Source organism: Cyprinus carpio, chromosome A3 (assembly GCF_018340385.1).
Source record: "Cyprinus carpio isolate SPL01 chromosome A3, ASM1834038v1, whole genome shotgun sequence".
NCBI classification, from domain to species: domain Eukaryota; kingdom Metazoa; phylum Chordata; class Actinopteri; order Cypriniformes; family Cyprinidae; genus Cyprinus; species Cyprinus carpio.
This window is the reverse complement of record NC_056574.1, coordinates 32,316,792-32,342,073: the sequence shown is the minus strand read 5'-3', so window position 1 is coordinate 32,342,073 and position 25,282 is coordinate 32,316,792. Positions and strand designations below refer to the sequence as shown.

The window sequence follows — 25,282 nt, the reverse complement described above, 5'->3', positions numbered from 1 at the left end:
ACAGCACTAGTGATAACGCTATGATCGTTATCGCACTGAATCTGACACATATATGAAATGTCAATTTAGTAAACACTCATCGTAAGCATAATTGAGGTCTTGCCTTAACGTGATGTAAATGCAGATGTTTGACATTTTGTTTGGAGCGACTAATGACTCATCTCATGACCTTGTGCAGTTAGATTCATTTTCACACCATTTCCAGTTTGGACTTTGTCTTTAGAGCAATCTGAGGTCAAAGATACAAAAGTACAGAGTGTACAATTTCATCAAGTGCAGACCACACACTTCCTGTAGCGCATCATAGACCTCATTTCCAAATTACCGTGACACATGACAGGGTTTCATCACAAAAACAAAAGAAAAAAATTATTCAAATATGGTTGACAATGTATTTTGAAAAATATTTTAATTAATGAGAAATTGTATTATTCTGATATAAAATATTTATTTATGGTACAAATCAAATAATGGTAATATTATATACACCATGTTACTGCACTAAAGAACTATTCTGTGTAAGACTAATGTATGTAAATGTAAATGCTAAAATTGAAAGGTTCATGCAGAAATGACAACCTTGTCATTATTTCCTCCCATGTAATCCCAATCCAAAACTCCTTCTTTCATTGAAAATAATAGATTTAACAAAGATAGTAACTGCAGAACGTCCACAATGCTGTTTCATACAAAGTGAATGTGGAGCGGATACTGGCACCGTCAACCACTATAAATTATAGGAAATAAAGCCATAGTTGAAGGACGCATGAACATTTACAAATGCATTCTGCTTGTGCCTAAAAATCTTAAAATTTGACCAAGAATGTGTACATATTTTGCAAATCCATTCTTAGTTCAATTGTACCATTGAACACAAACGAGCAGAATAAATTTGGATAAACTGTTCGTTAAACCAAATTCATGCTTTTTGAGTTCAAGCTCAATTGTATAATTTTAGAGAGAATGGATTTACAAACTATGTGCAAAAATTTGTTCTGCTTGTGTAGAAGTTACACATACATGACAAATTAGCCAAGAATGTGTAAACAATTCAAATGTGCACAGATTTACACAAATTCAATTCAGTGCGACAAATTACACAATAATGGATCTATTGTTAGGAATTTGTTCTGATCATTTCATAAACAAGGCAAATTGTTCACGAATCCAATCTTTTATAAACGTCACATTGATTCAAAACATTTTTACGCAAGATTACTTTTACAAATTGAATTTCCTTTTCAGAGCCCCAGAGGCATTCGTTTTCAGTGAATGGAAAAGAGCAGCATGAACATTCGTCAAAACGTCTCCTTCTGTGTTCCACAGAATAAGGGTTTGTAACAGTTTGGCTGACATTATGCTTGCATCAGTACTTACTATCATGTGAAGTTTTATAATGATGTCCTAGTTTCAGTCATGTAACAGCGCGATTGCTGAGCGAGCAGCTTGAGGGTGTTAACATACCGAGATGGTTACGAAACCATCATTATCGGAAATGGGTTGCTGTTGCATGCAAGAAATCCACACCTATTTGTTACACTTTCAAGACAAATAACAAATCACACTAGTCATTTAATCATTTATTATGACCTCAATAAAAACACAAATGACCTCCAAAATGGTTTCAGATCATAGCTTTTTTGTCAGACATATAAATACAAATCTCAACAAGGGAAAAGAACAGACAGTACAGGAGGGAAGTCGATACAAAAGGTTGTTCACTAATGAATTTGTTTTCTCGATGAAGGAATTGGTCAGTCTTCCTGCCTCTCAGTGACTCACGGCGTATGTTGATCATCACAGCGGCAGTCCAAACAAACACGTCCCCGAAGAACTGAATCACGCCGGTCTGACATCTACAGCAGCGCAACTGTTCAAACAGTCAGTGCCTGTGCCTTTCAGCGCTCCAGAGAATGACATTTGAGAGTATTGGCCCTGTTGCTATGGGAATCCAACCGAGCGACAGCTGAATAAAACTGAGACGCTTCAAACCTCAAGGCACTGGTCAGGCAAATTCCACACACTGACATCAGAGCCACCATCTCTTAACTTCAGCCTTGCGTCTCTTGCACTGCTTTAACAGAAATGACCTACAGCCCAGATGGTTACTGAACACTTACTTTCAACCTTCAGAGATCAACATGTTCGGTTTCTTTCTACACAGCAAACAACAGCCACCAGATGTGGTGGAAGACCAAACTATTATCTGCCATACCATTCTAGTGCGTTTTTTCCAAAACCAAGAGTACTTTTCACATTTCACATGCATTTTCTGGGCCAAAACACAGAAGCTGATCTATCACGTAGCCGTCTATGATTAAATCTAAATGGCTAATGCTTTAAAATGGACCCGAGTTTAGGATTAGACACCATATTTAGGTTGGTATGACTGAAGGAAGCTGTGAGGTTGTTCAATGGACCTCATTTCGGAAACAATGAGCAGAACAAATGGACGCAAATTGTCATGTAGATTTACTCAAACTTGGTTTTATGAACATTTGCAAATTAATTCTGTATGCGCTTAAACTGAATGCAATGATTTTTCTAATAACGTACAAAGAGTTTGAAAATCCAGTCGCGATTAAATGAACTCGCACGCTGGCAGAACGGATTTGGGTAAATAGTTTGTAAAACTAAATTAGTTTTCTGTGTGATTAAGTTCGGCAGGACAATTCAACAATGTATTTACAAATTCTATACACAATTTTGTCCTGCTTGTGTATAAGTTAAATGAAAATTTAGCAAAGAATGGTTTTATGAACATTCGCAAATTAATTCTGTGCGCTCTTAAATTGAATACAACGATTTATCTGAGAAAGAACAAATCGTATGTAAATCCTGTCATGGTTAAATCATGCCAATAAAAGTAAACGCAAACAGAATGAATTTAAGTAAATAGTTTTTGTTTGCGTTTAATTGTTTTTGTTATTAATAGTGATTGTTTTAAGTTCAACAGTACTAGTGAACTTAAAATGCTTAAACTTGATTGTGTTTAAATATATATGACAATTTAAACTATTTGCAATTTGAAATTATTAGTTTTTTGTAACTATTTAACTCAATGCGACAAATTACAAAATAACAGATCTACGAATGATTAAGAACAATTTGCCTTATTTATGAAACAAGCAATGTACATCATTAATAAATCTATTTTTGCTTAAATTCTCATACCGAATTCAAAATGTCGATTTATGAAAGATTGCTTTTACGAAAAATTGAGCAAATTCCTACATCATCCACAAATCAATTCTTAAGTAACATAACACTGAATTAAGAGTTCAATTATGCAATTTTGTTTTGTTTTTTCGTTGTGAATAATCTACAGTGTGTGAATCTAGCCGAACAAATTTCGGTGAGCATCGTTCATTAATCCATTCTTAAGTTGATTTAAATACTGAATTAAAAAAAACGTAAATTTATGCAGTATTGCTTTAGTAATTATCACAACGTTTTGGGGCAAATTTTGTGTTTCATCAGCTTACGACTGAGACAACAGAAGGACACTGAACAGCCTTGTTTTCAGTCGCTTCACATTAAATATGGGGTCCAGCCTGACTGAGGTCCACACTAAACCACAAATTCAAAGAATTGAAAGGCAAAAGTGATTTTCTAAGATGAATGAATGAAGGGAAGGTGGCATCATGAGAAAAGAAACACGTCATCTCGGAAAACCAATCAATGTCCTGATCTAAGGGTCAGCCTTCCCGCTCGATGACATTACAATCAGTATAACACAAATGCCAATAACTGATACTAGAGCCACTCTGATGGCGTTCACACAGCGCGTTCGGCAGAGAGCATGAGGTATTTGAGCCCTCGGTCGCAGCAGCTCACACAGAGAGCCGGAGGTAGGATCAGGCCACGGCTGGAGCTGAGGTAGGTGGAGCTGAGCTTTACTACGCCGGCTGTGTTGGACCTCCAAACATCAGACGGCTCGCCGCTTTACAAAGAGTCTGCTAGCATTTTTAGTTCTTGGGGGTGGGGAAAAACAAACAAAAGAAAAGACACTTTTCAAGCTCGAGAATGTATTCCTCCATGACGATTTTAGTTGAAACACAACAAGCTTTCCTGATTTCACTGCATACATGCTAAGAGTTGGGAATTAATCAAACAAGAATAAACTTTCTGACCAGGATTATTGCAAATGATTCCCGGTTTTTCCCATTTCCATTTGGACTAACAGTTTTTGTTGATTCAGAATAAATTCATCTCAGTATCTCCGTTATATCTGAGGCCATGTGCATTTCGAACAAATAAAAGGTGATTAATCGTCACATAACAGCCTCTGTTAAGAACTCATAGACACTAGTTATACAGAAACGTCCTCCTGATGCTTCCTGGGATGCAGAACAGCAGAGCCACCATGATATGTGATTCAGTCTTACTGTTTGTCAGGCATTTTATTGCGAGTGCTTGTTGCCGATACAGCACTACAGATGGAGGATAGAGTCCGAATACGACGAACGACCGAACACTCACACGCACAAACTCATCCTGATCGTCCACTGTCGACGACTCCGTGGCTTTCTTTCGCTGCTGGACAGTGAAAAGAGGCTTCTTCGGGACTCTGACACCTCTTAATTACTTCCATAATTTTTTTTTTCCTCATAGTGGTTCTTCCCAGGTTTGGACAGAATTGAAATCGACAGGTAAAAGAACAAAATGAGATCTCCGAAAGAAGAGAGAGTGTTCATCTTTAGAAAACTGAAAGAAAGAGTACCATGTCTTTCCCCCTTGGCCATCCAAAGTCTCAGTGAGTATATTCCCACCCCGTTAAACCGTGTATCCTCGCCCCCATTTACCCTGTGTCTCCCCCGCCACAGAGTCTCATCTCTGGCCGTGCAGGGCTGAAATGACGGGCGTCTGCTGGCCGTTGGTGGACTGGGAGCCGGGTGGCCACGTGGGCGGCTGGTGCATGTGATGGTGGTGGTGATGGAGCGCGTGGTGGCCTGTGGGAGAGGACGGCGGCAGCCAGACGGGCTGGTGGTTGGGGGGCGAGGAGGCCCAGAAAGAGCCGAATCCCTGTGTGGAGGAGTGGGGAGGAGGAGAACACGGCATAGACATCTGGGCTGAAGCGCCGGCCCCGCTGCCCCCTGTGCATTCAGACGTCCGCAGCTTGGAGAACATAGTGATGGCGTCGGGGAAGTTGGGCGGCGTGGCAGGAGTGTTGCGTGGAGTACACATCTAAACAAACAAAAATGAAAAACAGCTCAGTTTATTCAATACTATGACGGTCAATGCATAGGAGTGTAAATGATGAAACATGTACCAAGAAAATGGCTCATACAAAATACAAACACACTTTCAGCTAGTTGCAAAAGCAATATTTCTCATTTTTGTTTAATTTAATTTGATAAAATAAACTAAAATAATTAAAAGTAAAACTAAAAAAAAAAAGAAAATTACCAAAATAAAAATCTAATTCAAAATATTAATAAACTATAACAGAATAATATGAGCTTTAATGGCTTTTATGATTGGATAACCTTTTCATTATGAAAATGACATTTTTCACAAGTAGTCTGGAAAATGTGTGAACAAAATTCATATAATAGTAGGCTCAGAACGTATGTCCCACACAGATACATACAGTATGTCAGATATAGGTGAGGCTTTATGGGACTCTTAAATAAAAGCATGTGCCTGCTGGATGACAGACTGAAGACATGAGGGTTTCTGAACAACAGTGTGCTGAGCATCACTCCCATGATTCCCATAAAGCATGAGTTCTGTTTGCACTGGAGCTCTCAGCCTCTCTTTGCCATCCGTGTATGATGAAGGAAAGCAGGCCACACAATTGACAGCAGTTTCAGCTCCTGATAACTGCTCCGTTGAGAACCACCACACACACACACACACACACAGGCTGAGATCAGGTGACTGAAGGGTCTGTCAGCAGAAGAGTTTATAGAGTTTGATTTAGGAAGAGCAGCTCTGGTGCCGGTCAAACAGATGAACACACATTAAGTAGGTCATCCAGACTCAGTGAGGATATAAACACTCAAAGGCCACATCTCACCCTCCAACGCTGCCATAAAATACACTCTTTTCAGAAATCACTCACTGTACACCTCATTACTTATTAAAAGATAGTTACATTACTAACAACATTACACTATTTTGATTTTTCAGTACTGTTGCAGCAATATTTTTAAGTAACAGAATTTTTCTTAAATTGTGTTCCGAAGACGAACCAAGCTTTTATGGGTTTGGAACGCCATGGGGGTAAGTGATTAATGACTAAATTTTCATTTGTTGGAGTATCCCTTTAAGCATGCAAGACAAAAACACAAATGTGGTGCATTGCAAATCAATTCAAACATTTAAATATTTAAAAAGTCATAGCTTCAATGTACTTTTTAATGTAGCTAACTACCTTTTCAAAAGCTAACTACCTTTTCAAAAGTTTTTTTTCAGAATAATTAATCAGAAATATTACAATACAGTACTATTTCACATTAAAACCCTTTTTATATTAAGATCTACTACATTTTACTGCCATATTGAGTGTTTCCACATGACGCTGCAGAGCTCAGGTGGTACAAGTTGAAGCTCTCAGAAAATTCAGTTTGCACGTTGTAATTATGAGGATGTGAAGACTTCTACAAGTCGTAATCTCATAATTGAGATCACTGAGAGAGATCACAGATAATAAAGGAATGTTCCACATCCAATACAAGTTAAGTGATAATGTCACAAATGCTGTCAATAACCACAATGGAAAATAACTCTCTGAAGAGTTTAAACGCACAAATGTGCAGCTGCAGTGTTACAGTGCAGTAAAAATCTGATTTGAGCTGACGAACAGCATGCATGTTTATGGGCGAGAGGTTTGAACTGTTTGAAGTTTGGCTACGAGACTCTCTTTTCAAAAACAGTCATAACAATGTGCGCCAGGCCCACAGACAGGAGCTCAGAGGACCTGTTTGAGGCCTGAGGGACTTTCTTATGGCGCTCTGCACCTCCTCGAGAGAGAGGAGGGGGCCGGCCCAGTTCAGCAGGTCCCTCGACAGGAACACAGGTCCAGACTCGTGACTTTGGGCCCTTCTGCCACAGCTGATCTGATTACAGACCTCTAAACTGGAAAAAAAACGGTGTGCCCAACACTATTACTGCCAAAATGAATGTATGTCATTTGGGTAATAAATAGACAAAAAAAAAAAAAAAAAAAAAAAGAAAACTGTATTTTGCAATATTTTTATTTTAAATGTATATTTTTATTGGCTTAATGTAAAAATATTCCACCTTCTGAAGGAAGTTACAAAAAAAACAAAAAAAAACAGTCTACTTAAAAATAAGTGTATATTATTTATTTATTTCATGTGGAGAACAAAACGGAAGTGACTTATGAGAATGTACATCTGCGGCCCTCAGGAAACAGGTCCCGTGTGTTTATAAATGTCTTCATTGTGTTGACTGCATCTGTATCATACAGACTCTCTCACACACACACACACACAATCCAATCAGATCCTGCTCTTGGCTTTGCTCCGCCCCTTTGCCCATATATGGTCCCCAGCTGCATGATGTAATGGCTGCTCTCAAAATAAAAACAAACACAGATAGACTTCCTGCCTGTGCCTTTCTCAAACACACTCCCCTCACATACAGCCAGATTAAAAGCGGGAGAGAAACACACACACACAGATCCAGGCACGCACATGTCGTGGGTGGAGGCTGACGTTAAGCTTTTTTTTTTAGAAGGATGAATGAATGAATGATTCATATGATTGTTTGTAGGGAGTGGTTTGGTTTTGTGAGAAGAAAAACGGATTGCATAACCCTCAGCAGACTGAAGAACAGCAGTTGTACGTGTTTTTTTTTTTCTAAGAGGAAACGGCTCGTGTTTCAGCCGCCTGATGAGGTTCAGAAACAGCTGCGTGTGTGTGTACAGGCCCAAAAATCACTTCATCAAGCCCCAGACCGCACGATTGAGTCAGATCTGCTCCTATCGCTGATCTATAAGGCTGCATATCCTGGGAGAAAGAATGAGTGGGAGTCACGGCTGGAAGATTTCTTCAGACTGTAGAAGACGCTCTGATACTCGTTTAACAGCTCTGCTTCTTTAATGCGGTTGTCTAGTCCACAGACTCGTCTAGTCTTCTCAGAAATATTTTTTTAGACTGCTTAAAAGGGGATGAAACTGTCAGCATGTTGAAACTGTGACGTCTCTGATTTCAGCCTCTCTAAAGCACCAAGTCATCTAAATTCTCAGGCAGTTGTGTCACATCCAGCCCTTTTTGTCAGCGTCTGGCATCATAAGTGTTCATAAAGACAGCATTGCAAGTTAAAAGAGTTAAAAGCATCTCTTTGTGCTGCTTCGAGCGGTTTTTAAACACTAGAAAGAAGTGGAGCCTCATAAACGACAGATTTAAAACACTCTACATGGGCAGCAGCTTCACGAGACACACAAGTAGTGCTATTGCATGAAGTACACGTGAGACTCGAATGGTTTTGATTCAGTATTTTGATGTTAACATGTTGCTAAAGCTTATACCATGATATTTTAATAAAAATAGAGCACAAACATTTCAAATTTTTTGTTTTTTTTGTATTGAAAATAATGATAAATCAGCTTTCTTAGTTGGCCTTGTTTTTAGTAATAAGCTTGTCACAATCAGTGCTATTTTTAGTATTATTTATATACTATTATAGTTTTTATTAATATTTTAAAGTTGCTTTTATTTGTATAATTTCATTCAAGTAAGATTTTACTTAAATTTAAGTAGTTTTTTTTAGTAATTTTGTTGTTCGCCATTTTTAGGTTTTTGATTTTATTTATTCAAAATAAATATTTCAAAATACGTTTCACTTATTTTTATTATTATTTTAAGTTTTAGTTTTATTTCAGTTAGTCATTTTAGTACTTCAACTTATTTCAGTTAGTTGCCAAGGCAACTTTTGTGATTTTGGCTTAAGTCTTTCAATTTTATTTCAATTAACAAAAATGTTTTTAGTTAACAAAAACCACAGCATTAGTTGCAATGCATTCTGGAATTGCCTTTTCCTGAAAGAACATGCAATGCTTAGAATTTGGCAAAAATGACTTGCATATAATTTTCTCCCTACTGCATCTGCCTATAAGTAGGACTTAAAACTGAACCAAAGAAAATAGTATTTATTTATAAAAAAAGAGAGAGAAATATCCTGTAACCTTCACAATATAAAACTTCCTCCCTAGTTGACTAAGACCTTTTACTGAAATTGTGTTGCACACACAAGTGTATAAGTGTGTTATGGGCTCTTTATTAATATCTGTGGCCTTCAGGAAGTCCACCCCCACATTATTCTCTCAGACGCTATGTTGAGAACGGGCTGTTTGATGACAATGACGGGATGTTGAACATGGCTGCTCTTTCTCTGTATTAAATGCACTTACCATCTGGTGATGACTGGGGATGTTGGCCTCTTGGAAAAAGGAGCTCAGAGCCGTCTGCGGAAAAAGAGAGAGAGAGAAAGAGATGGAGATGAGATGAACGGATCTGTGTTACAACATGAATGAGCAGAACTCTGGTTTGGAGACGGTCGCTCTCTGCCCCCCCCTCCTGACTGTGACAGACACGGGTCAACCGGTCCAAGCACTCCGTGATCTAAATGTGGGTTTCTAAACCGTCACGCAATCTAGGAACTAGTACACTGTGCTGGCTCAGAGACACAGAAATGTGAGAGTGGAAAACACACCAAACAACACGTAGGCAAGAGCCGTTTTCCTTTCTAAGACAAGCATCGCTATTTCTACTGCTTACACTTTTGAGCTACGGACATCAGTGATGCCTGAAATCATGCAGCTTTTAAAGCAGATCCCAGTCTAGTGGATGATAAACGGAGCAAAAATACCCCTAGACTTTACACAGTCAAGGAGGGATACGGGACATTTCTTGAGCAAGCAGCTACTTGGCAACCACCCAAAGCACCTTAGCAACCACATAGCAATACACTAAACACATTGCGTTATTTTGCACAGACCCTATGACTCGAAAAATGTCATTTTAATCAATTAATAACATATTTCCCTTGTACCTTGAATACATGTGAGTGTATACATCATCGATATTTCCAATAAGTAAAACATTTCTCAAGATAAAAAGTATTTTAACAAATATAATGACTTAATTGATAAATATCATCACATTTTTGGGGGTGTTGCACCACATGACATTTTACTCGAACTAACCTTGATTTAAATCAACTGATATTCTATTATCATCTCATATTACAACACTTACAGACCTTGATTCTGACATCATTTCCTATTTTATGATTTTTTTTTTCTTCTGCAAGTTTGTCTGCTGGTCGTACCCCATTTGATTCGGAAGATCAATATAAAATTATTGTAAATGACAAAATGTAAATGACCCATTTAAGAGTAGAGTATAATTTTAAAACGGTTTCAGAATGTGATTTGACAATGACTCTGATGCTCAGTGCTTCTCTGAACTCAACATACGGCCTTTAAACCATCAAAATATTGCCCGACACTTGAGTGTCTGGCCCTCTCTCGCTCAACCCCTCGTCTGGTAACACTTCCCTCAGTGGACTCCCTCTTCTCTTCTCTTCCCCCGTCCGGCCCCTTCCCCCTCTCCTGTCTTTCTCCGGCTCTCCCGTTTTGTTTAACAACAGCCACGGCGAGTGCAGGAATGTCTGCGGCTTGACGTGACACACATATCAAGATGAACTCGCCAATCTGCCATTGTTTCCGCTGCTCCAGAACCACACAGTTCTTTGTCATCAGATGATCTCCATCCCTCCCCCAAACACCGTCATGTGTACAGAGCCTGTTTTCATTCGAGTGCTCGACTGTTGCTCATTTCCTACTGCACACACTCTGGCTCTAAACAAGGCTCGCTTGTACCTCGGAGCATCTGTATTGTATTAACGCTGGCACTGACAGCTAGAGGAGGATTCCTCAATGTGCAAACCTGGCATCCCACGAACAATGAGTCTATCCTGAGGTGGACGGCTAAATAATACACACCGGCCAGCTTGGGATCCTGGTGAGCGACCCATCCAAGATAGCATGAATTATGTTTATTAAGATTATAACGGATCGCTCACTCAACTGGCCCTTGTGAAACTTCTACTAAACAGCCATTTAAATACATTTTTAGCTTGTTTGTAATGTGTAGGCTACATGAATAATACAGCATTTAGTTGTATTCTCATGTAAATTACAATCATGATTACAATATCAAGGGAAACGATCGACAACTGTGACTGTTGTCAGATCTAGCAGGCCGCCCGCTAGGTTTTGACACACAGGCAGAGTGTCGTATCCAGCCTCTCTGTGAATGATTTCTGCCGCTCCAGTGGGAATAAGCAGGTGCAGAACATGCCCACAGAGAGCCATCTCACCAACACACTGCACGCTCGCAATAAACCAGGTCAGAGACGAACGGAGAATCTACAGAGACGCTGCTAGAGCGAATCAAACTCAGTTTGCTCCACGGAGCACTGTCATGAGGATACAGCTCTGAGAATAGCAACAAACACTCGAAAATGTCACCCTTTCCAGGAGATCTCGGTCCACACTGTAGTGTTTGGTTCTGCCTTGCAGTAGTTTGCATGTTGGGTAACACTGCAAATATAGCGACAGATGTTTACCACTGTAACTAGTAACGGCTCGGGAGGAGACGGCACCAGATCCACGGTTTTATTCACGTTTTTGTCCCTTTTGTTTTACAGCACAGAACTTGTGTCCGCCAATAATTAGCAAGAGATGCAACGACTGTGAGACGCTCGCGGAAAGTCATGGAAATGAAGTCATGTTTATAAGCTTCCAGATTTACAGAATAAGTGCTTTTGAGTTAAAACCAGACTAGACTAGTCAAATGTCTAGCTTCCTGAAGCTAAAATACAGCCGATTAGGGGTGGACGCTATGACCAAATGAGTAATGTGCGATAGGAGTAACTTTATTTCATGATATCACGATATAGTTATTTATAATATAGTTATTACAAAAAAAAAAAAAAAAAAAAAAAAACCCAAGTTCACTGAAGACAAGAAAATGGTCAGTGATTAAATAAGAAACTAATTACAATTAACAGGACCAAAAAAAAAAAAAAACTTCAGTAGAACAAGTAAATAAGAAATGCTACATTGCGCGAAGTAATCAAATGTATAAAAACACTGCATATTCTTCACTGTTAAAATTAAATATATATTTCGTCGTATTTAAGTATTAAAGTGATACAGTCAAGAGTGAGAGATTTTCTCTCTTTTGTTGTTTGATCGGCATGAATGACAGACTGCGGGAATATTAGACTGCTGCCACTTTAAGAGCTGCCCGATCCAATATAGTCTTACTAGACGTGTGTTTTTTTTTTTTTCCTCAGCTGTTTGCTTTCACTTAAGACCTAAATCAGGGCCCACAGTGTCTTTTAGTACAGCCCGCTGGATCATATTAGACTCAGCTGATGAATTTTAAAACATTTGAAAAGTAAGTCACGGAAAGACTGCTTTCAGTTTATGATGTTAATACTGACTCCAACCAGGAGAGGTCGCTAGTTTCCAGACACTCCCCGTATTAATAATTGTTTAAGCTAAAATAATAATTGATACTTTTGACGACTCCTTATTTTTAAAAATAGTTTATTAAAGGCTTTATAAAACATTTTGTTTTTGTGAAAATCTGCATCTGAACTGTAAATCATGCTTTTTACAGTCATTTTACGTTTACGGTTGATATTGATTATATGCTGTGATATACATTATATGATAAAAATGCTAAAAAGATTATCTTGAATCTTATGGGCTTTCTAAATGCATTTTAATAGACTAAATCACTCAGTGTAAGCATGCACTCTCCGAGTATGTTTTTGTGATACTCAATGTCAGATCGCACATTGTTAAAACAAAGCTTACGATATTAGCGCAGACGATATATATCACACACCCCAGCCTTGACTTGAGTGGAAAATCAAATCAAGCGTGGTTGTGTGAGAACTTGTTCGCACATGCGCTCAATAAATTCATCAAACCTGCTTTCTTGTAGTCTGTGTCCCGACTTTATTTTGTAGTGAGTAACTAATATGCTTCGGGGAAATGCATCGGAGTAAAAATACACATTTAATTAGGATAAAGAGAGGAGTAAAAGTGAAAGTTGACAAATATTAAAACTCAAGTAAAGTACAGATTCTCCTAAAAAATACTAGTATTATTAACCACAGTTTCTCATAGAGAAATGAGTTCTGTTTCGCTTTTCAAACTGACCACGTAGCACAGCAACGTCACGCGAGCGTGTAACCGCGATAGAGACAACAGTCCAAAATCTCTACCGGTTAATCGTGTCCACCTGCTTTAGCTGTCCCTGGCTGCTCTCCGTCCTGATGTTATCACAGAATGAGATCAGAACGTTAAGAGCAAACCTCTTCATCTGTCACCGACGTTACACATTGTAAAAGAGATCCAAAGGGGACACTTGTCCTTGACATGCACTTGGTACAATCAATCACACTACTACCAAAACCAGAGAGAGAGAGATAGAGAGACCCTGTTAGACCACCTGTTCAAACTACAGCAGCCACAACAGATCGTTCAGAGGGAGTTACATCAGAGAAAACCATCTGGACGCTGTAGATACTTCAGGATAAACACTACTGAATTGAGAAAGTCAGTGCTGGGAATGTAAACACAAGTGAATCTGCCAGTGAAGGTGTGGCTGACTTCCTTTCTTTCACAATCGAAACACAAACCAGCAAAAGTTGCCAAACACTAACCACAGTGATGAAGCAACAGTTATGACAAAACCAGTAAGCCCTGACAAACTAGTGCAGTATATCTCTCATGTGTACTATGCACAGGAGAAAAATATTTAGGCTCCATCAAATTAAATACAAATTAAAAAATAACTCAACTGAATACATTCTGAAGTGTGCATTCACTAGACACTTTAAATTCCCATGAGGCCACAGGAAAGGATTTGTGAATTGCAGCGAAATGATGAAACTGACAGTGATGTGACGATGAATGCACCGAAATTAAAAATCTGGGCCAGAACCGAAAAATCAGGATGCACTTGGCCAAAAAAAAAAAAAAAAATGTAAAACATTTTGTATAATTGATAGCATTAATATGCCTATTAGGCCTAGTGTTTTTAGTCTGAACTGAAAAATGACAAACCAATAAAATAATCACACTTGGAACTGTTTATTGAAAGTAGCACAATTAAATCTTGGTGCGGAGCGTGGGGGCATTTACTTTCGGTTTGTGTTTACATCCTTTTTTTCATTTCTACCAAAACCCGATGATGCCATACTACAAAACACATTCATACTATAAACAAACATGCTTTTTAAGTTTTCAAAAAATAAAAAAAAAATGCTTGTTTCTGCCATAGGTAAAAAAAGTCAGAAATGTGAGATTTAAAAAGATAAACTCACCAAAATAAAAAAAGTCTGGATTTTGAGCCAAAAACTACCTTTTTAGTTTTTTTTCCCCCCCAGTCTTCCACAGTTTACAAGAAAACAACACACTGTGTGGAAGTCCCACGATGCAGTAAACTTTACCCTACTTACTAGTGTTGAGCTACAGAGAACAGACTCACTCTTTGGTTTACTGCACACGTGTACTTTATAAACAATACACACAATAACTAGTCAAACCAGTGTGTGTGTGTGTGTGTGTGTGTGTGCTGTACTCAACAACTGTACCGTTTCAAACAATCAACACAACGAACCTACGAACACACACCACAATAAGAACAAAACAAACACTGGTGAGCTGATGTGAATGATTAAAGTGTGCTTGGGTTCATTTGGCTACATTTTCACCAGCGGCGGCAAATGAAAAAACTGAGTGTGAGTGTGAATGTGCTGCAACAGTGCTGAAGGATGAGTTCGACTCTGAGGCATGTCCGTTTGTGGCAAACACTTCCTCCCTACAGGAAACACTCAAAACAACCACAGGAAACTACAAATGTGAGCTGCCATAAAGCCGGCTGACACTTATTAATAAACCCTCAAAGACAAACTGATACGAAACGCAGAACTTTTCTTCATGTAACACTTTTGTCCCTGCGACCATGATTGCATGCCAATATTTCGACTGCTGTACTTGCCTTTGATAAGCATCTCATTTTCTGTGCATGCATTTTCAGTAAATAAATATCATCATGTCTATCCATCTGTTAATCTATCCATGTGTACAATCAGTAGAGCCAAGGTTATGGGTTCGATTCCCAAGGTACATGTGAACTGATAAAATGTATACACTCTGTCTGTAGATAAAAGCATCTGTCAAATGCATGAATATAATTATATATAACTACCTACTTATCGATATTATGGATATATAGCTTTTCTCCATCTATCCAGCCATTAAACTGTATGTCAACATGTCCATCCATTTTTAACGTGCAAAGCCGAAATGTGTTGAATAGGTCTCTAAAGCAGACTGTTGTCTCCCCGAGCAGCTTTGACTTGGTTTACACGAGTATTTATGAATGAAACGCATCGTGCTGGTTTCCTCTGAACGGTGTCTGTCGGTCTGTATCTCGGTGAGCTGCTCTGCCTTTAACTGTTTCCTGAAAGAGTCAGGCTGAATAACAGCAGGCTAGCCCTCACAACAGAATGAAAACATCGGCCGGCTGAACCAGAGACTGTTTACATGTAAACAAACGCGACGTGACCTTATATGACGCGATGCACGCATCCGACACGATGAAAGCGCGCGGTGAACGAGCACATAGGGCTGTGTCACATCACACAGCTCACCTCAAACGAGCCTGAGACGGCAGAATAAACGGTGTCGGTGAGTAAAGGCGTGATGGATTATTAATCGCCGGTTACCTCGAACTGCCAGTGCGCCGCCTGCAGAAGCTGCTTCGCCTGATCCGCCGCGCAGCCCGCGGTCAGAACAAACTGGTTGATCATCACTTGATGTCTCAGCTCGTCCATATTCACCGACATCGCCGCCGTCCGCTCCTCCGATATCTCCGTGCGATGTTTGCGCGTCCGTTGAAAGCGAGCGTCCCTGCCAGGCCCTTCCTTCACGCTCTCTCCTCGCTCGCCTTCCAGTAACAACAAATATTTTCAGGTCATCATCGTCATCACCAACAACAAACCCAAGCGCGCGCTCTGATTGGCCACGGAGCCAAAACAGCGAGTACACACGGGCGTCCCATTGGTCCATCGACAAGTCGCCAATCGGCTCGAGTGTCGTAATTTAAAGCAACGCGTCTCGCGTGGTTGGACGCTAGAGATCGGCACGAGCACTCTGATTGGTCAGAATAGCAGGAAAACGTCGCGGTTTCATTGGTCAGGTGAAAAATATTATATTTATATTGCTTTTACTGGATGCACACACATATACACACATTTTTATTTATTTATTTATTATTATTAAACTTTTATTTTTAATTAATTAGTTAGAAAGCTTTTGAAATTTTTTTATTATTTAGAAATTTTTTGAGTTATTTTTGAAAGACAATTTAAAAAATAGAACTTAAAAACTGATGTTATTACATTTTTTTTAACTTTAAAGATTCTAAATAAACTTTAAATGCTGTTTGAAAATGAGCAGAATTGTTTTTTAAGTTGTTCCATTTAGTTTGATCAATATAAAAATTTTCCTAATAACAAAAACAAATCAATAATAAATATTTTTATTTTAGAAAAATCATACAAATTTAAATGAAGTCGAACAGATGATAAATTTAAGACTCATTTTAACTCTTAGAAATTGTGACTTCTCTGAACAAAACAAAGATGAACATGAGACATTCAAAAAGTAAATGCACGACAGACTCTCTTTCACAATTACAAAAAGAGCAAATTTAATCTATTTCCAGATGAAAACTCTCCAATGTTTCTTTCACAGGATAATGTTCACTGCACTCCTGTGAGTAAAGGCAAAGCCAGTTTTATATATTAAAACCACCAGCATTGTAAATTGCTAATTCCTAAATCAGCTTTAAATAAATAAATAATAGACAGACATGCATGTGTAACCATTTAACCGACTGATTCATTTTCCTTATTGTCCCAAGCGCATGAAGGCTTCAGTCAGGTGTGAATTTGTAATTTTGTTATCAATTTTTTAAATGAATTCAGGAGTTTGAACCCACCCAGCTAAGAGTCTGAATAATTTAGAGCGGGTGTCAGAGAAAGCCTGTTATGGAGAAGGCTATCTATAACGTAATGGAGCTGGGTGTTTCTTCTGCGTTGTGTGTGTATGGAGGTGTAACTCAGTGATCTGGTTGTGAGATGGGATACAGTGACATCAGTCTCAGCACTGAGAGACTGCATGCTGGATATGGCCAGGCGATAGAAACCACACCTTCAACTGCAAACTTCTCTGAGAAATGATGTAAGTGGCAGCTTGTGGGAGATTTTCTGAGAAGGGCTGTGCCACATCCAACAGTTTCAGAAAATATGCCAGGATTATGAAACGATAAACAGTGAAAGTAAAAGAAAAAGGTTTTTACCTTTATTTAATGGACTAAAGTACATTTCCAATGTTTTTACTGGCCAACTTAATTTAATTTTGTAAATATAAGCAAATTTTGATGGCTGCGGCACATTCCAGAAACGTTGGTTCAGAGGCGTGTTAACCACTGTGTCACATCAACAGAGTAATAGAGATTCAAGTTGCATTTATTGATGCAGCGGCAGACTGTGTTAAGCGGCAGCGGTTTTCCGAAGTACTCCTGAGCCCATGCGGGTATATTTAACACCACAGCTCACACACATTCAGCTGAGGGTGCCCTACACAGACTGAGATTTCTCTGGATTCCCTGAATCCTTTCACAATATTATGTATGGTAGCTGGTTTCTTGTTTTCACATGCACAATGCCCTTGGGTTTTTGGGAGGAAGAATTTTTTTTTTTTAGAAATTAGATTTAGAACACTTTAGATTTTTTAAAATTTATGTTATGGGCTTTTTGGGTTTGGTGAGGTTTGGCATCAGGGACCCTCAGGGCACCTTGTGAAGCTGGAAGCAAGGCGCCCTACATCATAACCACACCCATTCTTTATTACTGTGTTTCATACACTCTTCACACTTCCCATTACACATGCACATAACAAAGTGTAATACCATGGTGTTTTGGACACGAACCAGAGTATATTTATGTAAATATCACTCATGAACTGAGCTCGTAAACTTAAGCTGGACTTTCCCACTTGCTCCTGACTAATTTGTTTTGCTATGTGAGTGACTGATCAAAGTGAAACTGTTCTCTTGCTCAGACTTTCATATGTATGGCAATTAAGAGCAGATGCCACAAAAGTGGCCCCAGAAGTATCACAACCCTTCAGTCACAATTAAGTAAATCAAGCGAGATCTTAGACCAAGAAGATGTGTCAGTGATTTTTGTACACAAGTGCTTACGAGTTTATTTTAAACAGTGTATTGGTTAAAACTTATTTTAAACAATAGGCTATAATTTTAGTTGTTATTTTAGTTTAGTATTTCTTGAAAGCATCTATAGCTAAACAAAAACAGAAAAATGTTGATATGATGGGGAAAAAAGAAGAAATAAACATATCATAATCATAAATAACGAATCGATAAAAATGAAACGTGAACCCGACTGCAAATGCTGAGTTGTGAGCAGCTGTATGATGGCACCCTCTAGTGGTAAACAACTTATTATAAGTGAAACCATCTACATTATTCATTAAAAAAATAAATGAATTAAATTGAAGAGTATGGGTTGGCATATTAGCATTGATAATGATATCATGAAGCTAATTTAGACTATTAAAACTTAGACCAATTTTTTAATGAAGAAAGGCAATGTGACACTGCTTTCCTTTTTTTTTTAAGAAAAACGAGAATTAGGTTAAAACATGCAAATTTATAAAATTGCTCAGTTTGGTAATGATATCAAAGCCACCAATTGTTTACTTGAAGAGGATGGTCTAAAATGGTCTTGAACAATCGAAACAAATATGTCGGGGTCAAACAGAAAGAATGCGTTTGGGGTGATTTCACACATGACTGGCACTGATGGAAGAGAGGAAAGGGCTTCAGGAACGCTCTCGTCACTCTCAATACAATGCCTGCTAATGGGACTGAGACAGTCTGCAGCCTCCTTGACAAGAGTTCAGGCGTCAGACTGCATTCAGCAACACATTGTTACACGTATTAGAAATGTTTCCACACAAATGACACATTATACAGTCCTTTTTAGTCACAGATGTGTTTAAAAGAATGAAACTGACAGTCAAGGGGGTAAACGTTCAATACAACTGGCTCTCAGGACAGATTTAAAGTGCTTAGTGTTTAGAGGTTGAGCACATTTCTTCAGTTTTTACATACATGTAACATAGACGGAGGATGAAAGGATACAAGACAGACTGTCCTCTTGAGAGCTCTATTAATGTGGCTGAGAGGTTTCCTGCTAAAGAAACTCTACAAAAGCAACTGTTTCAGTACAAAGCTTCTGCATCTCTTGAGCTCTGTCCTTCTTCAAGCAACTGCCAATCAACGGGACAACAGACTGCCTCTGAGTGAAAGAAAGAGAAGATCATTTTAAGTCATTTTAAGGGTCTGATCATGAAGAAATAATTATTTAAAATAATAACTGTGCATTCAATTGAAAATGGAAATAAAGGACAACAAAAATCATTAAAAAAATCATTACAAAAATAATTAATACTAAAATCATTTTGCTTTTTGAGTTCAAACTGTTGGAATGTGCATTAAGCATTATTTTTGTTTGTCCTTCATACAGCACCTCAGATTACCCTGTTTTATAGTCAAAAAATATGACTTAATATGACTGAATCAACCTGACAATATTAGGATGCCCTGAAAACACTATAGATCACTGATAAATGATATTATTATTATTATTAATAATAATAATAATAATAATAATAATAATAATATGACCAAATCAAGCTAACAATATTAGGAAACTAAATCATCTAAAGGGTCAGATCAAGTACACAATTAAGTAGAAATAACTCTTTAAAGTAACAACTGTTCATTTAATGTATATTAATAGATATTTTTCATTGTAAAAAAAAAAATCAAAAATGATGGTTATCACATCAGAAATCATGAAAATAAAAAATCATAACAAAAGCAATAAACCAAAATCAGTCTGCTTGTTGAGTTCAATCAGGTGCCTGGGATGTGCATTTTAATGTTATTTTCGTTTGTCATTTGATCCTTATTTTATAAAACAACATCAGATTACCCAGTTTTATTCAAGCGAAAATAAATAAACAAACAAACAAACAAACCTGCCAATATCAGGATACGTCAGACCAAGTAGAAATAACGCTTGTAACAAATATACATTTATTTGTATTAATAGGCATTTTTTAAAGAAAACAGAGAAAAAAGTGATCAAAAAGACATGAAAAAAAAGATACTTTTTTTTTACAAAAATACCAAAATCATTCTGCGTGCTGAGTTCAGATGTATACAGGTGGCAGGAATGTTTTCGTTTGATTATTTTATTCAAGGAACTAACGGTCCATAATTAAAATCATCGTCATCAACATACTGTGTTTTCCTCGTCTCTTGTGTGTAAAGCATCGTTTCTCTCGCGCTTTCTCTGTCAGCGAGTGGACGTGCGTAAAACACGAACCTGTGCGCTCGCGATTAAAAGCCCAGTCACCATAACAACCGCCCGACCAATAGAAGAACGGGAAGCTGTTTACAAGGGGGTGTCTCGTTGCTGGGGTGACCGGACAAACGTCCTGCGGCAGGTATTAAACTGGCCCCGGAGCTTGTGCTGCCCTGGAGACCTTGAACTGAGACGCGCAGAGCCACATTCTCCTGGAGACTCCCGTCTGGACCTTACTGCGCCTGATCGGATAACGCTTTTCTCGCTCTTCTCTGAAAACAGCTCGTGTGTGTGTCATTGGATGCTATTTCCCTGTCACTCGAGTCAAGACAGGTGAGTTGATCCGAGTTTTGCTTTTTGGAGCAGACACGACGAACGTATTATCATTTCAAAAATGTGTTTATACGAAAATAAATGAATCAGCTGCTTACATTACAAGTATACTGGGTTACTAACGTAATTAAATTACAAAATGCGTTATCTCATTGCTGGTTGATAATTATAAACGAAGTTATCTTACTTCATAATAATAATAATAATAACAATATTCTTCTTATTATTATTATTACATTTTGTTAATCTATACAGTGAAAAAAATGGCCTAAAATGGTAACACCAAAGTTAGCAGGTTTTATTCAAGTCAAAATATGATTTAATATAACTAAATACATGAATTTAACCTTGTTTTTATAGAAGTCAATTTATGATTTTTTTTATATAAATGAATTAGTTTAAGATTTTTTTTATTGGAAATTAGTATATTGTGAGATTACTCGATTTTCAGTGCACCTGCCGTGCTGAGGAATGTTAGTGGTCCGGGATCGGCTCTATTGTGTGTTCACAGACACCAGTTATGAGCTGTTGTAAAGCCTGGCCTGCGAAGTTTCAGGAAGCTTCTATGACCTCTGGAGAATCCAAATAAAGCCGCATGCCCCTATAAAGACAACAAACAGCTGAACTCACTGCGCTGAAACTTTGTGTCTCCTCAGGATTCGGCTGGGACAGGACCATGCTCTCCATGAGTTACACGGACCCCTGGCCGGAGGGCTCGGTGGGGATGGAGGAGGAGGTGGTCACGGCCGCCGCTCAGGCCGAGCAGCTGGACCGGAGCTCAGTCGAGTGCAACAGCAGCAGCTGCAGCTCCGACAATTTAGACGACAGCCTCACCAGCCTCCAGTGGCTGCAGGAGTTCTCCATTCTCAACGCCAGCGCCTCCCAATCCAGCCATCAACACAGCCACTTCTTTGGGAGCCACGCAGGCTCGGATGCGCCCTCGTCTCCTTTAGCAGGAGATCCGGCGTGCATAGGTATGCCGCTGACCCCAGGCAAACCCACAGCGGCGTCTTTCTGCAGGACGCCTTGCTTGTCGGCTCTTCCCAGCCTGGTTGCGCACGGACACTGTCCGGACGAAGTCGATTATAAGACCAACCCTCATATCAAGCCGCCATACTCATATGCAACTCTCATCTGCATGGCCATGCAGGCCAGTAAGAAAACCAAAATCACTCTCTCATGCATCTATAAATGGATCACAGACAACTTCTGCTACTTCCGCCACGCAGACCCCACTTGGCAGGTAAGACGCAGCAGTCAAACTTTACAACTGTTTTAGTGTTACAAGATGCCTTACATTCATTTGCACTTTAAAGATGCACTTAATAGATGGCTTACACCGAGACCCGTGTCATTTGCATATCTGGCAAAGGGTATTTTGCTATTGTTCGAGCAGAATGGAGTGAGAGAAAGCCTTCTTAGCACCTGCTGAAGTGGATTGTGTATTGGAGAGAGACCAACAGAAACCTTTCAGAAGCCTGTTGTTTAGAGGCTTGTTATTTTTAGTTTTTGGATGACTACCAAACAGAGCAAGAGCTTTTTCAGTTGTTCGACTAATGACGTGTGCGTAGATGAAAGAATAACAACAAAAGTGTATCGTAAGGTGTCATGTAAAAAAGTTACATTGGGCATTTGTCTCCTTAATACATGTTTATGATTTAAACGGCTTTTCATAGTGAGGCGAGGAGGAAGAATGAACTCATAAGTTGGATATTTACAAAAAAGGTGAATTATTAATTGACCACTTAGCCATAACCTCTTTTCTGTGAAGAAAACGTAGACATTCACTCAGTTTTTAGATATTTAAACTTAAAACAATGTTTAACCAGGGTCAAGAGGTCAGTGCTTCATTTAAATGTAATTAGCTTGGGGTGGTTGGCATGCCTGATGTGTTGATACAACGTGGAGACATTCAAAACTGGATATTTTTGGCTTTTATTAGTCCATGTTCGTTAGCTTTGTGGTCTTGCATACTACTAAGAGTTGGCAAAATGACCATTTAGTAGAGATATAGACATTTAAAATAACCAGTCTTCCTCTTCTAGGAATTGGTACACAAATATTGATGATGCATTTTGAACTCACTTGCATATCAAACTTTTTGTCCAATCAAATGTTTTTTAAAATGAGAATGCCCCTCCCCATAATACCGCCTACTTCTGACTAGCAATAGCAAGTAGCAAATGAGATCACAATTTATAGTAAGGTTCAATTTGTTAACACTAGTTAATGGATTAGGTATTACGAAATAACACATTTGTTAACAGAATCGATTCATTTTATTGATGTTAATTTATAAATATACTATTGTTCACTGTGCGGTGCGGTCAAAACAGACAAGCCCAGTGATATGTCCTGCCCAAAATTCTTGTTTTAAAAAGAAAAGGAGAAAACCTGCACTCTAGCTTTTTCACAGTGTCTTTAATGCATAACTTCCATGCGTTTAAGTTCATCATGATAATGGAAAATTCCAATACACAGTTAAACAAATATAGGTTTTCTCCTTCATCATTGCAGAATTCCATCCGCCACAACCTGTCGCTGAACAAATGCTTTATAAAAGTCCCGAGACAAAAGGATGAGCCAGGCAAAGGTGGGTTCTGGAAGATCGACCCCCAGTACGCAGAACGACTCCTCAATGGTGCCTACAAGAAGCGCAGGATGCCCCCTGTGCAGATCAACCCAGCTCTTCAGAACCACCTCAGGATGAGCTCTCATGCTGGACAAGCTGCAGCCACTGCAGGGATGGCCAGAAACCTCTGCGTGAGTCCCGAGTCCCAGCAGCTCCTGAAAGAGTTCGAGGAAGTCACGGGAGCCAATCAGAACTGGGACCCTCGTTTGGCTGAAGCCACCATGTTGAATTGTTGGGTCTCAGGGAAGGGGATCAAGAGGAAACAGCCTTACACCCACAGGACTGGTGGGAGCAAAGCTCCACGATGTTCAAGCTACCCACTGCTGGCTATGGACGAGCAGGAGGACTTAAGCTCCCTGAAGGGCAACTTTGACTGGGACGCCCTGCTAGACTCGGCCCTGAATGGAGAGTTAAGCTTGAACGAAGGGGGTCCGTTGAGCCCTATACCACAAGACGAGGATTTGATGGTTAGAGGCACCCATATCAGCCCCCTCGAACCTCCTGGAGGTGTCATTGAGAGCCATGTGTTGATGGAAACCCAGAGGAGCAGCGAAGCAGACTTTGATGAGGAAACCTTCCTGGCCACTGCATTTCTCCAGAGTCCCTGGTCGGAGGTGGAAGAGGGCAACCGTCCCGACTTCCTCTGTAGCTCAACGGTCAACATCGATCAACTCTTTGACCTGGGAGACTCTCTCGGAGGAGACTTAAGCAGTAAGATCGAGTCTCTCCTTTGAAGATTCGGGCCTCTGGACACAAACAAGTCAAAGAACAAAGAGGGTTTGGACTGTTTACCCCCAAAGATTTCATGCTGGATTCCATGAAGCCCACGTGAAGATGTATTTTTAAAAGTGTATCTATTTCTAATACTGATTTTTATGATTATGTTTTTGTATTTGACATGTTATCTACCTGCATTAAAGCTAATCTAATCAAGTTCCTTAGCGAGTCCTTAAAATCATCTATCAAATGCTTGGAACATGGGATTCGGAGACTGAACATGTTCGGACAGCACTGGAAGTAGAAAAAACTGAGATGCAAGCTTGTTGTTTACAATTCAAATTTACATACCAGAACATGTAAGTGAAAGAGAATCATTTAAGAAACGAACAGTTCAAACACCTTGTGGATGAAGTCAATTGTGTTATTTTTTATACATTGTATCATATTCAACCAAATTCTGGAAGCAGAAATTTTAAACATTGAAATGCTGCCTTTCTTTCAACAACAAACAATGTGCTTTTAGTGAACACTCTTAAAAAGAAAGGTTCTTTATTGGCATTCATGGTTCCATAAAGAACCTTTAATGTCCATGGAATCTTTCCATTCTTTGGATGATTGAAATATTCTTCACACTAAGAAATAGTGGTTTGTTTTAAGAACTGTTCACTGAAAGGTTCTCTGGGGAACCAAAGGTGGTTCTTCTGGCATTGCAAAAGGAATCTTTATTTTTTAAGAGTGCGTTTAATGCTGTTTAGTGCAGTTGATCTCATGAAGTCCCCAGGGCTACACATTTTGGATGTCCCACCTGATTTAGAACATCAGCTAATTGGTGGAGGCTCCAAGACCTGAACTGGATGTGCCAGATAAAGGAGACTTCCACAACGCTGTTCCTGGGCTCCTCCAGACCAGGACTTTTGGATGAAACTGAATTGTTTAGGCTTATAGACAACAAATGAGCTGTTTTTAGTGCCGAATGGCTGATATGATGAAAATGGTGTATTTTGATAGTGTAACTGCTCTAATTTAATGAATTGGATTTTGGGGTTCCTGCCCATGTTGGATTATTTGGTA

General features: G+C 39.0%; 2 protein-coding genes across 3 annotated transcripts; one reads left to right on the top strand and one right to left on the bottom strand.

The window, feature by feature from the left end:
• Positions 1–1,567: 1,567 nt before the first annotated feature.
• On the bottom strand, positions 1,568–16,138 carry LOC109054938 (UBA-like domain-containing protein 2). Its single transcript, XM_042730529.1, has 3 exons — positions 15,790–16,138; positions 9,383–9,436; positions 1,568–5,187 (listed from the first exon to the last, which is right to left on the bottom strand). The coding sequence occupies exons 1-3, from the start codon at positions 15,907–15,909 to the stop codon at positions 4,831–4,833; spliced, it is 531 nt and encodes a 176-aa protein (XP_042586463.1). The 5' UTR covers positions 15,910–16,138; the 3' UTR covers positions 1,568–4,830.
• Positions 15,670–24,424, top strand: LOC109054933 (forkhead box protein J1-A-like). 2 transcript variants are annotated; one of them, XM_042730526.1, is made up of 3 exons: positions 15,670–15,751; positions 21,516–22,102; positions 23,377–24,424. In XM_042730526.1, exons 2-3 carry the CDS (start codon positions 21,536–21,538, stop codon positions 24,223–24,225), a joined length of 1,416 nt encoding a protein of 471 aa, XP_042586460.1. In that variant the 5' UTR covers positions 15,670–15,751; positions 21,516–21,535; the 3' UTR covers positions 24,226–24,424. The 2 variants fall into 2 exon arrangements, with proteins under 2 accessions (XP_042586460.1, XP_018927709.1); XM_019072164.2 differs by lacking the exon at positions 15,670–15,751 and adding an exon at positions 20,503–20,859.
• The last annotated feature ends 858 nt before the right edge of the window (positions 24,425–25,282 follow it).